Source organism: Sphaeramia orbicularis, chromosome 5 (assembly GCF_902148855.1).
Source record: "Sphaeramia orbicularis chromosome 5, fSphaOr1.1, whole genome shotgun sequence".
In the NCBI taxonomy this organism is placed as follows: Eukaryota; Metazoa; Chordata; class Actinopteri; order Kurtiformes; family Apogonidae; genus Sphaeramia; species Sphaeramia orbicularis.
In genome coordinates, this window is record NC_043961.1 from 29,645,543 (window position 1) to 29,662,229 (window position 16,687).

Below are 16,687 nucleotides of genomic sequence, written 5' to 3' on the forward strand. Positions count from 1 at the left end.
AAACAAAGCACTCAGCAAAAACAGAAAAGGGCATTAATGTGACAACACCGGGGACATAGATTAACATCTACACTACAAACATGAAAGGTCACAGACTCTAAATAGGGTGCACTTGTAGCGAGCTGTGTGAGAAACACTCAAGACCACCACAGTTTCATAATGTCATGAAAAGAGCACAAAGTGAAAAACCAACACATAGTATGAGAGGCGCTTTTCTGCCACAAATTGGATTATACACTGGTTGAATAAACTGAATTATGGGGAATGGGCAAAAATTTGACATGCCATCTTCTGTTTATCACATGAAAAAGAGAGATAAACATTCAGTTTTAGGAAATAATCAGACTTGGTTAATGTTAGGGTCACCATACTAATTAACTTAAAGGAATATCCAGCTTTTGTCGAACCATGTCTTTTCTTTTCCTTCAAGTCTTTTAGTCAAAATAAATTACCCCCTTGAATGTGTGGACTTAGAAAACCTCAACACTTTTATCATGCCATATAATGTAATTTGAAAAAAGCTGACACATCCATCATTTTCTTTTCAGTTTGGGATCTTGGTCATTGCTGAAGCTGAGCATTTAGTATTTTCTAGCTGTTATATTAGAGAGAAAAAATTACTTTCCCTTTGAAGAAAGGAAGAAAGTAAGATATTATGCTCATTTCACAAACATCCATGAGAACAGGCTGTCTTAATTAGGCAGTGCTCAGTGTGTGGGAAGGTGTTACTTCACTGCACAGTGGGCCTGGACTCTTTTACAGTAAGGAGTTGGACGCAGTATGAAGCACAGTACCATCACTCTGGTTGGCAGATGGAGCGAAGTATAGCAGCTCCTCCAAGGGGTCGTCGTAGGCCTCGATGGAATAAATGTGCTCATAGTCTGGGTCGTTGGTGTTCACCACCACACGTAGTTCTCGACCTGAAACAGCAGCGGCACAACACAAATGAGAGAACCCTTTCCTTTTCTTTAAAGCTGGAGCTGCTACACTGTGAGCTTAAGGCGGAAAGAAATCCATCAGCTACATTAAAGGGAAGGTTCACTTTTTTTTCCTGTTTATCTTATTGATCCAGCCTCCTGTCGTCTCAGAGATCTCCCTTTAAGATGATGACAGTATAAGAGATGGTGAGGGGGAAAAAATCATAGGCTTCTCTCTGTGAAGAAATGTTCAAAAACATCTGAACTCGCTCAACTTTCAGCCACTTGGATTTAAGACTTCATCAGACTTACTTCATGCCTATACATGATATGAAGTAAAATCAGAGTCTGACATTTAGAATGCTCTCATTGTGAATACAATGGCTGATGGCAGGCATTTGCTAGTGGCTTTTTTATAGCAGCTTCATGTTTTTCTGACTTAATATGCAACTCCAATCCTTTTTTACCCAAAGGTCCTAATTTGGGCTTTTTGTTACACACTGTGCACCAGGCTTCAAATTTGCTCTTTTCAGCAGGCATCACCCAACCGAAAATTCAACTTGCACTAGCTCATGTAAGAAGAAGAAACAAATATAAGTTAATACATTTAGGAATAACTATAACTTTCATGAGAGCAGATACCCACACACCACACCACTACACACTAATTTGTTTTCCCAAATCAACTTAAAAGAGAAACTCATATGAGTGCAACATTGAAAAAGTTAATAATAAAATAAACTTTCAAAGGCTGTCAAAGTCAGTTGTAAGTCCTACATGTTAAATGATTGGAGTTTAGACTGTTAAAGATTTTTAATTTACCCCCCCACACACAGAGAAACCCTGTAAAGCATAATATTTCAGAGAGAGAGAACAATGAAACGTCCTAATGACAGGCTCTATATAGAGAAGAGGAATTGGTCCAAAACCAATAGACCAGTGATGACTCCAATGGACTATGAGGCTCAGAAACAAGTGATTCTAAAACACAATGGAGTCCTCTGTTTTCTTAATCAGAAAACCACCCAGTGCTCAGAAGACTCCAAACACAGCACCTCCTGTTCGTTAGGGACAGACCAACACACAGACAGACAGACAGACTGAGGCTAACAAGCATGGCCGTGGACGGACACACTCACCCTCCTCACCCTTTACGACCAGCTGTTGCTCTGGTACAGGCATAGCTCTGGTCGCTGGCTGGGGCCGAGTGTCTGGCCCTGAACCTGAAAGAACCAGAAAGGACAAGAAGGAGCAAACGGGGACACCAAGGGAGGGACCGGGTCAGTGTTATACAGGGAGGAGAAAAGAGGGGACCAGAAAGGCAAAATGATGAGAAATAAAGGACAGATCATTCAAGTAGTAAAACATTTAGACACAACAACAAGCCAACAACCCCAAAGCAGCACAAAAATCAGTCCACCATTCAAGCATTTGCACCAGCTGACCACAGACACATCATTACACTGAAAAGGATTTACAGTTTTTGCAAGACCGGTCAACAATTTAGAAGAATGCAAACATATGTGCGCCACTGAAACAACTTAAAATTTTCTTATGACTCTTTTATAAATTGGTTGACCAGCGAAGAACACTTCCAAAAACAGTTTGTAATCCTTTCTGGACTCAAGTCATTGCTCCAGAGACTTGTGTCGACTCAAGTCAGAGTCCATGTCAAACCAGAGGTGATTTGACCAGACATCACAGACTTAGGCCGTAACTTACTTGTAAGTTACAGACCACACGACCACTTTTTGGTGATTATAAATCACGATAATTAAAAATGAGGAAACTGTTGGCTTCCGTCTCAGTCACGCTACATATTTATTAACAGGCTGCCTCACCATCACTTATCACACTGCTGTTATTTGCTGATTCACTGATGCAGTCATGCATTCATTAGCAAACACATAGTTCAACTTTTCTCCAAGTTTACCATTGAGTTTTTTGTTGTTTTTTTTTCTTAAAGGAGCCAAATCCTGTGCAAAATGCCTGAACTCTCTCCTCTTGGTCCAAATCAAACAGCTAAATAGAAACATACACAATCTGATTCACTTTGATGCTATTGTGGCTGTGCTGTTCCAAGCTTCTGTGTAAAGAAGAGCAGCAGAGTCACATCTGACTGGAATATATATATCCTAAAAGCTAATTGTGGAATTTTTTCCCAATATCTCTAAATAAAAAATTGCGTAGTGCATCTATAAGTTTCGTCCTCCTAATGTTAATCGAAGCATGTTTAAAATGCATTTTTTGCAGACTGTTGGCTCATCTACATCTAATACATAATTCATAATAACTATTAAAATTTTGACTGAGACATTAATGCGTGAACACATATAATATACAGTATGCACATACTGTATGCTGTTTTCCATATATGAACAATATGTAAATATGAATTGAAAATATATAGTAAGTACATACACTGATCAGCCATAATGTTACGACCACTGACAGGTGAAGTGGGAATAATGTTGATGTTTTTATTACAATGGCACCTTTCAGTTTGTGTGATATGTTAGGCTGGAAGCGAACATTTAGTCCTCAAAGTTGATGCGTCTGAAGCAGAGAAACAGGCAGGTGTTAGGATCTGAGTTATTTTGACACGGGTCCAACAGGAATAAATGTGAGGACGTTGAAGACTTAACAATCACTTGCTGCCTAATATGTCCAAGCTGCTGACAGCTCCCATTGTGATGAGATAATCAAGATTATTACCACTTCACCAGTTAGTGGACATGTTTTGGCTGATCTGTGTATAGTATATACATATACATAAAAAACCTTCATATATGTTATAAACTTCATATATCAAGGATATAGGAACATGTATCACATATCATCCATACCATCACCGATATAGGTGCATACACTGTACACGTCATGTAATAAATTTCCACGTGGAAATAAATAATATTAATGTTATTAATATTTATCTGCAGATTTTCGTTTGTGTTCATACGCTTAAATGATGCAGCATTTCATGGTTTAAGTGTTCGCATTTGCTAATGGAGGGCACTTGCACTCCAGCTTTTTAAAATGTATAATAAATGAGACTGACTGCTCTCACTATAACTCTACAGCATATGTGGAACAGGATACCGCTGTGACTCATGCTAAATCACAGCCCTTCTGTCCGACCGCCTCTCCTCTGCTGCAGTCGAGTGGCTCACTCACCTCCACATGCTGGGTACCAGACAGATGGACAGGAAGGAAGCAGAAAGACAGGGAAGAATACAGGTCAGTTTACAACACATCACTTTTCTCTACACCTTCTTTGATGAAATTTAGCTTCGGCTGTGATTCATTTGTTGTGATTACATCCAAAGCTGAACTTGGGGACAACTCAGAAATATATTAGTAATTCAAGCCGCATGAAAGACTCACCACAGTGCTGATTCATCTCAGAGCGAACATACTGTCTGATCTCATCCTCCTGCATTCAAAATGAAAAGGGGCACAGAGCAAACACTTACAAGCACGACCCAAATATCAACTTTTTGTATGGCTGCGTGCTGATCGGTGTTAGTGTTAGTGTCTTCGCAATCAGCCCTGCAGTAAGGATCAACCACTGACCGTCATGCCTGGCTCTCCTCTGTCTCCCTTGGCTCCATCTGGGCCCATCTCTCCCTGCAACATGGACAGGTATTAGCACATATACGACCCACAGAGAGGCTCGCAGCATATTAATTCATTAGACTGAGACAATGTGCAGCACATGAACTGAATGCAAAGTCAAAGTAAAAGGTTAAATCAGCAGTTGTGACTTTTATCATAATAGGGAGACACACTGAAATATTAAATACTGGGTTTCTCATTTTTGACATCCTGTTTCCCAATGACATTTTACCCTAAACTAAAGCTAATACAGCTCACATAATATGTAGTTGTCATTTTAAATATCCAATTTGTGGCTATGAAGCCTGTCTCACAGAAGCAAGAGGATTAGAAAGCAACCTTTTACCCAATATCTAAATCAATATGCAGTTTGGAAGAAAGCAATTTAATGCTGTATCATACTAAACTTTCTTGTAATGTTGATAAAGTTCACAGGAATGTATCAGCCTGAGAAGGAAATTTTATATCAGACAGCTGCAAAGAAAATAAACAAGAGACAATGGGAAAAAAGTGTGACACTGACCGACTCTCCCCGCTCTCCTGGGATTCCTGGGATACCACGAGGGCCGATCATGGCAGGACCGATTGGCCCTCTCTCTCCCTGACAGACGAGGGAAGAAAAAAAAAAAAGCATTACAGCCCAAAACATCTCTAACACAAAGATGAGGCATGAACTACACTTCAAAAACAAACTAAAAAAGTGAATACAACAGAGACGGTAAAAAAAAAGGCAACTTTCTTCACAACAAAAATAACAAAATGATCCATGTTATGTATTGGTTTTTGCCCTAAAACACATGTCACAACTGATATTAAACTAACTACAACTATAAAACCTTTTAACAAAAGGGCCAGTTAGGAGCAAACCAGACAGAGCTGTAGCCTTTTTTACAATTTGTCTATTTATTTTGTTTTATCTAGTGTATGGTGATTTCATGACATTGGATCTGCATGTTACATTCTGTCTATCCATCTGTATATTTTTCTTGCAAAGTTCAGCAATCTCCATGTGACAAATAAGGTGTCAGTATTTACAGATGCACATATAGGGAGAGGGTAAGTGGGGAGAAAGAAAAAGAAACAGAAGCAAAATAGTACAACAAAATAGGGCAAAGATGAGATTGGTGGCACTGATGAAACATTCTCACTCTGAGTGTTATGTTACAGTGGGTGTTGTACACTATAGTTATCCATGTGTATGTGTGCACATGTGTGTGGGAGGATGCGCCTGTACATATGTAAATATATGCACATAACTTCCTATATAGCATTCATCCATGTTATCATCCTTAATATCAATAGTGGTACTACAACTACTACTACAAATAACATTATTATTATTATTATTATTATTATTATTATTATTATTATTATTAATAATAATAATAATAATAATAATAATAATAATAATAATAATAATAATAATAACACATTAGCATCACTTTCACCACCACAGAGATTGTAGTCATATCGTATAATATGATAGCTGAAGTGGGTTAAGGAGGAAGGGTTAAAAGAAAAATCACAATTGCCATCGCCAGTGTCATTATACATCAACAACAAAAATATAACAGTAAAAAAAATTGTGAATATATAAAATACATCTTAAAACTTCACAATACAGACTTGAGTCTTATGCATATGTATATTTGCCTCATATCCCCATCCAGGAAAGAGCCAGAACCCGGTCCAGAGAGGGTCAGAGTTGGACCGATACTGTGGGGTCTCAGAAAATCCAATCCCCCTACTCTAGGGGGACACCCCCAGGCCAGGCGGGCCCACAGCCACACGCCAAGCTTACTCAATTGTTTTGTGATTTTCTTCTTTTAGTGTTTTTATGAGTGCATTTTCCTTTGACATGTGAGTATCAGTGTTCAGTTCATGTAATATATTAAAAGTAGCCAGGCTTGACCAATAGCTATACCCTCTCTGTATCAGTCTACACCATATTCAAAGCATGTTAAAAAATACAATCCATTAAAAAAAAAAAAACCCAAAACATTCAAATACAAAACTAAGACATGCCCACAAATAAGAATTTATGTTCATCTCTACTTTAGATATTCTCATTACAACACAGACATAAATTCTCCTGTCGTGTTATCATAATGCAGTTACTGACAAATAAATGTCACCTATATGAATATATCAAGGAAATATACATATTAACTGTTTTCAGACATAGTAATGCAAATATATAAAATGCATGTACCTCTGTTATATATCTGTACAGTATTTGTTGCACATTACTCTTAGGTTTGCAGGTTTTATCTATTCTGAGTTTCTCCAGTCTTGCAGATCAGACTCTGTCCTCCTTTAAGGCTACATCAAAAGAAAACATTAGTTTTGGAAAATTATGCATCTAGGCTGAATTGAGAGTGTGCCTCAGACTGAAAAAAGGTGCATCCATCCAAACTTAATATGGCTCTACTTTCCTGTCACCAGCTTTATTTATTCACTTCATGATGAAGGAGACAAGCCAGTCAAAGGTCCATTAAGCTGTCAATCATAAGGAAGCAAGCAACAGAGAAATCAAACACAACTACTGTCAGGTAAACATGAAAGAGGAGGCAGAAGTGCACCAACAAACTAAGCAGGAATACAAAAATACTGTATTCTTTCAGTCAAAGACAAAGATTGCATCTTTGTTGTTACCTGTAGGACCCAAAGGACACCTCACACTGCTAATTTTGTGTGGTAATTGTTACTTCTGTCTTTTCTTGCTAGAATTGCTTTTATTTTTATAGATTTATTTATGTTTCTGTGCGCTCTAGAAGAGTGGAAATCTCTCATTTCAAAGCTGCATCAGGATGCAGACTTCTGCCTTGATGTACTGACGGAACGTAATTAGGAATCTTCAGCCAACACAAAATTACAGTCCAGTAATTTAGGTTGTTGATTTTCCGGCCTCAACTTAATAAGAAGTTGTGAGGTACATTGGCACACTGCATCGTCACTCTATTGTATTAAATTATGGATGCTACTGTTTATATGTTATAAGACTCATAAAGTATTTTGAAAGTGAATATCTGGGAACATTGTTGATTTTACAATCATAACAGGAAGTTGCATGTTGTTTGTAAAATGCCTGCCATGCTTGAGATGAATTATACTTCGCTTTATTACGAAATGAATCAAAGCTGAACTGAACATCTCAGACTAATAATACCTAACTTAATAAATCTGAAATTCAAATCATGAGCATCCAAATCAGAGTAATTAAATGTGACACCAAAAATGAAAATGGCTGAAATAGTTAGGTAGGAGTGATTTTTATTTTTTGCAGTACTATTTTCTCTCAAAGTCATTTATTCCTGTTGAGTGGGCTAATATTAGCCACCTGCCACAGTCAGCAACACCTTCTGCCTGTACGACTGGCACAGATTAATGGGTCTGCCTCAAAACTTTAGCCTCTTTTATACTACTTTAACCCTAACTCTTCTGTACAATAGAAAGCTTCTTCTACTGTATATCTCATGTACAAAATTAATTGTCACCTTTTGTCCCTGGAGTCCTTCAACGCCCTTTGCACCAGGCAAACCCTGGGGACCGGTCGGGCCAGGAGGTCCATCTGCTCCTCTGGGACCTGGAGGGCCAGGTATGCCAGGTGTACCCTAGACATGAAGCATAGATAGGGTTATTTTATGCATTTAATGGTTGTCTGAAGCTGTTCTACTACGAGATGGAGAATACAGAAATTATATACAGGAGGTATTAACAAACATGACAACAGGCCTCTGCTTATGATGCTTTATGTACACTGTGCAGAAGAAGTCAAGGTGCTTGTATTAACATCCTCCCGAGGTATTGGAACACAGGTGTGCAGCTGTAAGTGTGTCTTTTCACACCTGGTGTTGCAAAAGATGTATCATGAGTGCTGACTGGACCTGAAAATCCTCTGTGATATGTAAAAAAAGAAGTTCCTCTATAGCCTAGAACACACCACACGTGGTCAGTTCAAGTTCAACAGCCATTATAATATATTTGCAAGTTCAATTCACTGTGCTGCTTGAGGGTGACTAACTGGAGATTTTAAGGTGGAGTTATTTCTGTTTGTTATTCACTGTATGAGGTCACACAGTGAATCAGTCCACACACCTCAAATATCAACATGAAAATGCTGACCATTCCACTTGATATTACTGGCTCTCTTGCATGACACTTGATTGAGTGATCATTTAATCTTGAAGCACTTAAAACATGTTTATGAGTTCTACTTCATTATGCAAATTGGATGTTCTATTTCCTTGCAGAGAAAAAAACTGACAAAGGCAGAGCGCTTACAGGCATCTCAGGGGGCACCACACATACTAAGCGCTCAAGATACACCTTTGTGGTCTATTTGAGCATTTCAGATGTATTTACAACACTTTACTATGACGCTGGCGTCGGTGTCAGCTGAGCATTCAGTCCTTCAATATGGCCCATGACACATGCCTTTTCACACTAGAGGATGTGGGTAAATGAATCCCAGACCGTCTCCTATGTGATCGTATAGGAATGTATCCTGTATGTTGTATTCAGGATGTAAACACAAGCTCTGAACAGAGCCAAAATTATAAACTCACCCTTTCACCTTTCTCTCCCTGAGCTCCTTTGGGTCCTGCTACTCCATCAAACCCACGGTCACCCTGGACAGAAAAAGATGCTGAAACACCTCATGTTGTGCAAAAAAAGTTTTCACATTTGTGATACAGTACGAACCTTTGGGCCGATGAGTCCCTCTCTCCCCGGGGTACCAGGAGCCCCAGCAGGTCCAATATCCCCCTTGAAACAAAGCCCATTGATAATGTATTAAAAAGCATCAGGTAGTGTCCCACAGTAAACTACATGTCTGTGGTTTACCTGTTCTCCCTTTCTCCCTGGTAGACCTGATCGTCCATGAATTCCTGAATCACCCTGAACACAAATGCACATATACATTTACCACATTTTGTGCATTTCATTCAAAGAATTTTTATAATATACGTGACTCATATAAAAGCAGATACATAATTTAATGTACTAGCTTTTAGGACCCATGACCTGTTATTCACTACAATTTTCCATAGCTGGACTCATAATGCACATATGTTTTTATCTCCACATCTTCAATCATTTTTATGTCCATCATTTCTCCTGCTACTAAATCCCATGTCTTTGTTGGTCTTAAAATCCTACTTTTTCTCCTTTGGGTCCATCAGCTCCACAAACCCCTTTGGATCCTCTGTCACCCTGGAAACCAAAAATGTAATCAATGACAAATCAAGAAAAATATGGACGTTTATTGTGAGGCACATGTGACAAAATTGTCAGAGCCTGTTTGAGAGACTATTCTCAGAAAAGAAAGTCCTTTCACTGCTGGTCAGACTGAATCACCGTGCACTTACACATATACGTACATATAATGGGAAAGCATCTACTGAGAGCCAAAAGTAGTGGACCAGTGAATGGACATGATGAAAAACTGGGTGCTATCATTTTGCAGAAGGCTAATGTTCAGATAATAATGGGAAGTAAAAGCAACATAGATGGTGGTAATGTAGCTGTGGAGGACCTTGAGTGGGTGGATTTTATCTGGACCAGTCAGTCCACACTTTTTCCAAATTGAATTATTGTTGAATGCACGCAATGAGGTTGGAGGAAAAGGAAGTTTACAATGCGCATTTTGTCAAGTAAAGGTGGATTCGTAAAACATTCAGTAACAGTGTTAACGCTATGCAGACATGTATATTAACTAATGAAAATATGCTCTACAATGTATTAAATGAGCTCTGTTCCAGACATCTTACTTCGTTTACTTTACATTTACTTGGCATCATTGATTAAGAATTTGATGTGTTGCTGAGATGTTGATGTGGTCTTTGTACAGTTGTTAAAGATTTCACTCAAATTACTACACTGATCCAGCAATCAAATGAAGCCAGTTATACAGAAGCTTTTCCTAGTAAATGATTTTACAACCACAGGTGCTTAACATTACATTACATACTGTATATTTCACAGTCATCACTTTAATGCGAATGTTACAGATGGTGATTTAAACAATTCCATACGTAGATGTAATACTAATAATATATTATATCAAAATTAAAATATGTACATTTCTTGCTATTTGTTTTCAAGCAGAGCAATCCACCCTCAACAAAAGAGGCAGGGTTGATAAAGCAAGCTTATGTGTGAATGAAGAGTAGTTAATGAGAGCAAGCCATAAAACAGAGAAATAAAACATTCCTTTGTGACTGTTTTGCAACACTTAAGTCATTCAGCATAAATTATTTCAGCCATGACTTTGCATAACCATAAGAGAAAGAAGAAAGACAAAATGTGACCAGAGCACATTATGTCTGCCTGTGTACATGGGTTAATTCATCCCTGAGTGTTGTCTTACAGATAGACACACATTTAGTAAGTCATAAGATGAGAGAAAGCCATGCAACTTTTGTAGAGTTTGTGTAGAGTTAGGCCGGCACACTGAGCTGTGGTGTTATTGGCTGGTACACACTCAGTACCCAAAGATCCATACCCAGAAATGTCCTGAACACAGCAAAACAAGAGGGAAAAAAGCCCAACACAAATACAGGCAGAGGGCAGAATCACTGCAGGTAAATACATTGTCACACACTGGTGTTTTCTAAGTGATGATTGAAAGGGACAATAATTGTATGAGTCTGCACATCGTTGTTCAGGTGAGATATTGTACAGCACTCTGGTCATTATAGAGAAACCAACCATGACAGGATGATGACAACTGATGACACTTGAATTACCCTGTCAGGATTTATTTCACAATAATGACCAGGTGGTTGTACATTATTTCTTCTTGTTACACAGCCACTTAAATAAATAAATAAATAAATACATAGTTTAGTTTATTAGTTTGATCCCCATTAGCTGCTGCACACCACAGCAGCTACTCTTCCTGGGGTCATCAACAACACAAAAACAAAGCACCACAATTTCCCACAACTCACTCAACAAACAGGATGTACATACACTCAACACAACACAAAAACCAAAAATCAGCAACAGCACACAATACAAAACAATTACAATAACAATGATAATACCAACAACAACAGAAAAAAAGAATAAATAAACCAAAAATCAGAAACAAAAAATAAAAACATAAAAACAAATAAATAAATAAATAAATATGTACTGTATATATATGTATGTGTATGTATGTATATATATATGTGTGTATAGATAGATAGATAGACAGACAGACAGACAGATACAGATATAGATAGATAGACCATAATATGACCATAATATGTCGTTATTGGCTACTCAGTTACTACTAATGGCAGTTGCAAAAAGCTGCTATTTCTTCATCGTGGCTAAATGGCATATTTATGTATGTTCACTGTGTAAAAGAGCATAAAGTGAACTATACATACTGTACCTGTCAAACCCACATTGTTCCATAGTTTTTCATTACCACTCATACTCAGTGAATTGCAACTCAAAAGCAATTCAGACGAAGGAATGAAAAGAAACCAACTGGCAATTCAGTCTGGACCAGTCAAGGTGAACTCCTTTAAAAATATCATCCTAAGTTTCAGATTGTCAGGTTGAATAAGGTTGATATGTCAGGGTTGAATTTTTCACAATAACTATGTGATACATAAATGCACAAACCCACACACAGTGAGAGTACCTTGATTCCACGCATTCCTATCATGCCAATCTCCCCCTTGTCTCCTTTTCGCCCTGGAAGCCCATCTTTTCCTGGTAAACCCTGAAAAGAAAAATGCAAATTATCTCTCACTGTGTAGACTACAGAGAGTAAACCATGCACAGAAAATGCTCAATCTGGGCTTGTATCCAAAAAACACAGACCAATTCACCAGGTACACCAGGTTGGCCTGCTTCACCCTGCAGAGCGAAGGCAGAATTACAGTCACATGAGCAGTATAATTATTACCTCCACCTACCACTGACTTGGCTTTGTTGGTAAATATGATAATTTAATCACAGTCATCAACCTCACACAGAGTCACTTACCTTCTGTCCACCGGGTCCACGGGCTCCAGGGAATCCAGTGGATCCTCCTTCTCCAGGCTCCCCCCTCAGACCCTGAGACCAAATATACATATACATGGACCAAATCTGGTAGATAGGCTTGGTGCAGTACATACAGTAATTAGAGATGGACACCTTGGCCAATACAATAGATACAGTTGTACAGTTGTATCTGTTATATTGGTAGTGTACAAGCAGCAAATAAGTCTAAGTTTTTAATATATTTAATATATGTCTCAATCAAGTCCTAGGCATCTGTGGTAAAAATTGAAGTGAGTCCAGTCAAGTAATTATTTAGGCCAAGCAAGTGATGAGTCCTGTGATCTGAACTTCTGATGGTAAATCTTATATGAAAAGCTGAGCCATCAGTTACCAGCCTTTACAAAAGAACAACAATGGTGAATGGCTGCTCTGATATTTACATAGCCTACAGTCCTGTAAGTCTGAATGGTTTCACAATGAAAACAAAATTCATGATTTCTCTGTCTTTTTTCACACAAAGACTAAATCAAAGTTAAAATAAACAGAACATTAGCCTTAAACATTTACATTTCTAATAGTGGAATATAATCAGGTATTTTTAATTATGGGCCATTTTATTGCCCAATGAGGACTTGATTTATGATACTTTACTTTTGATGAATTAAAGTTTGGAATACAATTGTTTTACTTGTAGTAAATTATTTATATTATTAAGTGATCTAATATACCACCAATCTATACTTCTCCAAACTATTCCAGCGGTTTTAGTGCCAGTAAATACTAAACTAAGGCAAGTAGAGTCAGTTGAACACAAAGTCTAAATCAAGTTGAGTGTTTTATCAGTATTGAGTCCTAAAATTGTGACTTAAGTCTGACTTGTGTTAGATCATGTGACTCTCATCTCTGGTCTTTTCATATTTTACACATTAAATGGTAACTGATGAGTAAAAATATGACACAGATAGTTATACTGAATAAAGTCATTTTTCAGAACATTGTTGAAAATACTTTATATAAATTAATTGCATAAGTCAACAGAAATATAAAACATGTAAGCTTAGTCATTTTTTTTACAATTGACATGTTGTTAGCTTCATAGCATAATTGCATAAGTCATATTTTGGCTGATATCTGTGTAACTTTACTCTCTTAACACTGCTGCTTCATTTTGCATCATTGGCTCTGACCCGGAAAAAAAAATGCTATGAGGCTAACGATGTTATAGCTTAAAGACTACTGATTGGCTCATATCTATATTATAAAAGCCAAGTGACCTCTGTGTGTGTGTGTGTGTGTGTGTGTGTGCGCATGTGTGTGTTTATGTGTGTTTCCGAGGATTCACAAAAAATCCAGAAAGAGCTGACTGTTGCAGTTTGGCATACTTATGTATTTTTGGTCAAGGAAGAAATTAGCAAAAACGGCAAGTTGATAGGACCAATATTTTGGGAGATATTAGTAATTTTGGAACACCATAGCCTTACAGTCATGTTAACATGGCCAGAATGCTTTGGCAGTGACTGCTGGACAAATGTGGTACAGCCATGCACAAATACACAACAGCATAAAAACTGCCACATCCAGAACCCATGGATCGCCATGTGGATCAACACGCTAATTATCAGTACAATGATTATTATCTTGATTTCCCTTATTAGAAATTAACAGATGATGGAAGCAGTCACACACATTCTGTATCAATGTAAATTATTTGATTTTGTTCCATCTCTCACACTACCGTAATTGTTCTGGGGAAATAAAAAGAGAGATAAAACCACCTGTTGCCCTGCAGGACCCTCTTGACCCTTCGCCCCTTTTTCTCCCTGCACACCTTTAGGTCCTCTGTCACCCTGTAATAGAATGAAAAAAAAAACAATGAATACACACTGTAAGATCTCAAGTGGATATTTTGTTGTGATTGTGGATGTTGTATATCCTGGTGTTCTCTGACTTGTTCTCCTTTGTTGCCCTTTTCTCCAGTAGGTCCTCCCACCAGCACAGTGTCCCCCTGCATAAGTGACAGTACAACACTTAAATGCACCCCAAAGGCAAAATAACACAGGCTTCATAGAGTACGCACCACATTTCATCTTCTAACCATATTTTATGCTCTGTTACTAAATTTGCAGCCACATTGTGCGTATTTGTAAATTCCTCTTGCTCAAAATACTGAGCTTTTAAAATAACCTCAGCTGACACCAGAGGCCTTGTTTTTCTGTTTCATTTCTTTATTTTGTGTTGTGTTACCGTCGCCATCACAAGTATAAATAAGTAAACAGCAGGAGAGAATGAGAAATAGTGCTTGTTTGATATTAAGATGCACATACCTTCTCTCCTTTGTCACCTTGCAGCCCGATGTCTCCCTAAGAAAAAAAAAAAAAAAAAATACAGCCAAACACTTCATTCAGGCGTGTCAGTAATTTACATGAGCAGAATGCTTAGGGGATGCAGATAACGCAATGACATTAAAATATGAGGGAAAAAGTACTGGCAGCATTCACCTTGTCACCCCGAGCACCACGAGCCCCCGGAGTACCCTGATGGACAAACACACAAACACAACTTTATATACTTTATATACGTCTCCATTGTGAAAAATGACCATGCATGTTTGATCCCTTAGGCATGTTTCGTTTGGTTTGCCAAAAAAAATTAACATAACAAAAAAAGTCATGACTCCGCAGGGTGTAGACTTTGATTAAACAGTGAACACAGGCTGAATAATGGACAAGGCAGCACTTTGAAGGATGAGAGACTGTACTGCGAATTAGTGTGTAATCTAATTAATTCCTTGCGCTTGTGAAGGATGGTTCTGTTCTGCTAATATAACAACACAGGCTCTAAAGAGACAAATTTGTGACAGTATCTTGAGTCTTTATTTTTTGGAAAAAAAAAATGACTGTAAAGTCATACATAATAACACTTGATACACTTACTGTTGCTCCTCTTTCCCCATCCAAACCAGCACGACCCTCTTCACCCTAACAACAGACACAAAAGAAAATACACAAACAATTAGTTAGCATACTGCTATGATCCAGGAGCAAATGAATACAAGAGGACAGCTTAAATGATATGCAGGTTTAGTGGAGTTCTCACTCTGGGTCCTGGATCTCCTCTTTCTCCTCTTAGACCTGGAACTCCAACACCAATCTCCCCCTGAGAGAAATCATAAATATACTCTTATCTCTTCTCATGCAGGCAGTGAGGAAGAAATGTGCTGGCTGTGATAGTCACCTTGTCTCCTTTGACCCCATTAATACCAGGAGAGCCCTAAAAAATAAAGTATGGATCATATCAACAAATATGAACTATATAAGTATTAATAAAATAATAAGTACTAATACTCACTTATTGATTGATTTAACAAAAAGAAAACAATAATGTTAAAAAAAAGTCATGCTAAACACATCCTTAGCCGTAGACATGTTGTAGAAGCTAAATAAAGAGCACAAATTAGAAAACTGTCTCGACAGTCATATGAGAGCAGTCCTGGACCAGAAGTGGGTGAGCCCAGCTCAGACATCACTGTAATTAGAGGAGCATCTAAACTTACTGCCTGCCCAGGAGGTCCAGGGGGACCCGGAGCTCCGCCATTTCCTGCACGACCAGGAAAGCCTTGAAGACCCTAAACATGAGACCACACAGGTTAAACATAGAGAGATTTAGGATGCATTCAGATGATTATGTAGAGTCAACAGATCCACCAACCCTTTCCCCTTGTTGACCAGGGGGTCCTGGCTGCCCATTTTCTCCTCTCAGACCAGACTGTCCTGGATCACCTGACTTCCCTTGTGGCCCTGGAGGCCCAGCTGGACCAGGAAGACCTGGATCACCCTGAGGTAAAGATGTCATTATTCCCTCTATCTCTAATTATATGCATTTAAAACAGTCAAATCACACAATTCCACGTATGTGTACAAATCTTTGTATACTGCACTTACCTTTAAGCCTTGTGGGCCTACACGGCCAGATGGACCTGCCAGTCCAATACCCTTTTCTCCCTGCAAAATACATCTTGTCATAAGTGTTACACTATTTCTGACTTCAGATTACCAGAAAAGTCAAACTTACCTTATCTCCTTTGGGCCCCGGAGGTCCCTGTGCACCCTGAAAAACAAACAAGGAAAGATGTGATAATGTATTATATGTAAAAAAAAACAAACAAA

At 38.3% G+C, this 16,687-nt stretch overlaps 1 protein-coding gene across 3 annotated transcripts in view; it reads right to left on the reverse strand.

Annotated features, from left to right (window-relative positions):
- col7a1 (collagen, type VII, alpha 1) overlaps positions 1 to 16,687 on the reverse strand; it is an 89,936-nt gene that overhangs the window by 5,300 nt on the left and 67,949 nt on the right. For all 3 annotated transcript variants that reach the window (XM_030135291.1, XM_030135290.1, XM_030135289.1), the window contains exons 92-116: positions 16,593 to 16,628; positions 16,463 to 16,522; positions 16,230 to 16,355; positions 16,075 to 16,146; positions 15,756 to 15,791; positions 15,618 to 15,677; positions 15,455 to 15,499; positions 15,020 to 15,055; positions 14,846 to 14,881; positions 14,470 to 14,526; positions 14,297 to 14,368; positions 12,522 to 12,593; positions 12,357 to 12,392; positions 12,175 to 12,255; positions 9,693 to 9,746; positions 9,378 to 9,431; positions 9,237 to 9,299; positions 9,101 to 9,163; positions 8,030 to 8,146; positions 5,056 to 5,133; positions 4,491 to 4,544; positions 4,302 to 4,350; positions 4,092 to 4,100; positions 2,057 to 2,140; positions 795 to 920 (exon numbers count right to left, since the gene is read on the reverse strand). In XM_030135291.1, the coding sequence (XP_029991151.1) occupies positions 795 to 920; positions 2,057 to 2,140; positions 4,092 to 4,100; positions 4,302 to 4,350; positions 4,491 to 4,544; positions 5,056 to 5,133; positions 8,030 to 8,146; positions 9,101 to 9,163; positions 9,237 to 9,299; positions 9,378 to 9,431; positions 9,693 to 9,746; positions 12,175 to 12,255; positions 12,357 to 12,392; positions 12,522 to 12,593; positions 14,297 to 14,368; positions 14,470 to 14,526; positions 14,846 to 14,881; positions 15,020 to 15,055; positions 15,455 to 15,499; positions 15,618 to 15,677; positions 15,756 to 15,791; positions 16,075 to 16,146; positions 16,230 to 16,355; positions 16,463 to 16,522; positions 16,593 to 16,628 (1,576 nt within the window). The remainder of the gene's footprint in view (positions 1 to 794; positions 921 to 2,056; positions 2,141 to 4,091; positions 4,101 to 4,301; positions 4,351 to 4,490; positions 4,545 to 5,055; positions 5,134 to 8,029; positions 8,147 to 9,100; positions 9,164 to 9,236; positions 9,300 to 9,377; positions 9,432 to 9,692; positions 9,747 to 12,174; positions 12,256 to 12,356; positions 12,393 to 12,521; positions 12,594 to 14,296; positions 14,369 to 14,469; positions 14,527 to 14,845; positions 14,882 to 15,019; positions 15,056 to 15,454; positions 15,500 to 15,617; positions 15,678 to 15,755; positions 15,792 to 16,074; positions 16,147 to 16,229; positions 16,356 to 16,462; positions 16,523 to 16,592; positions 16,629 to 16,687) is intronic.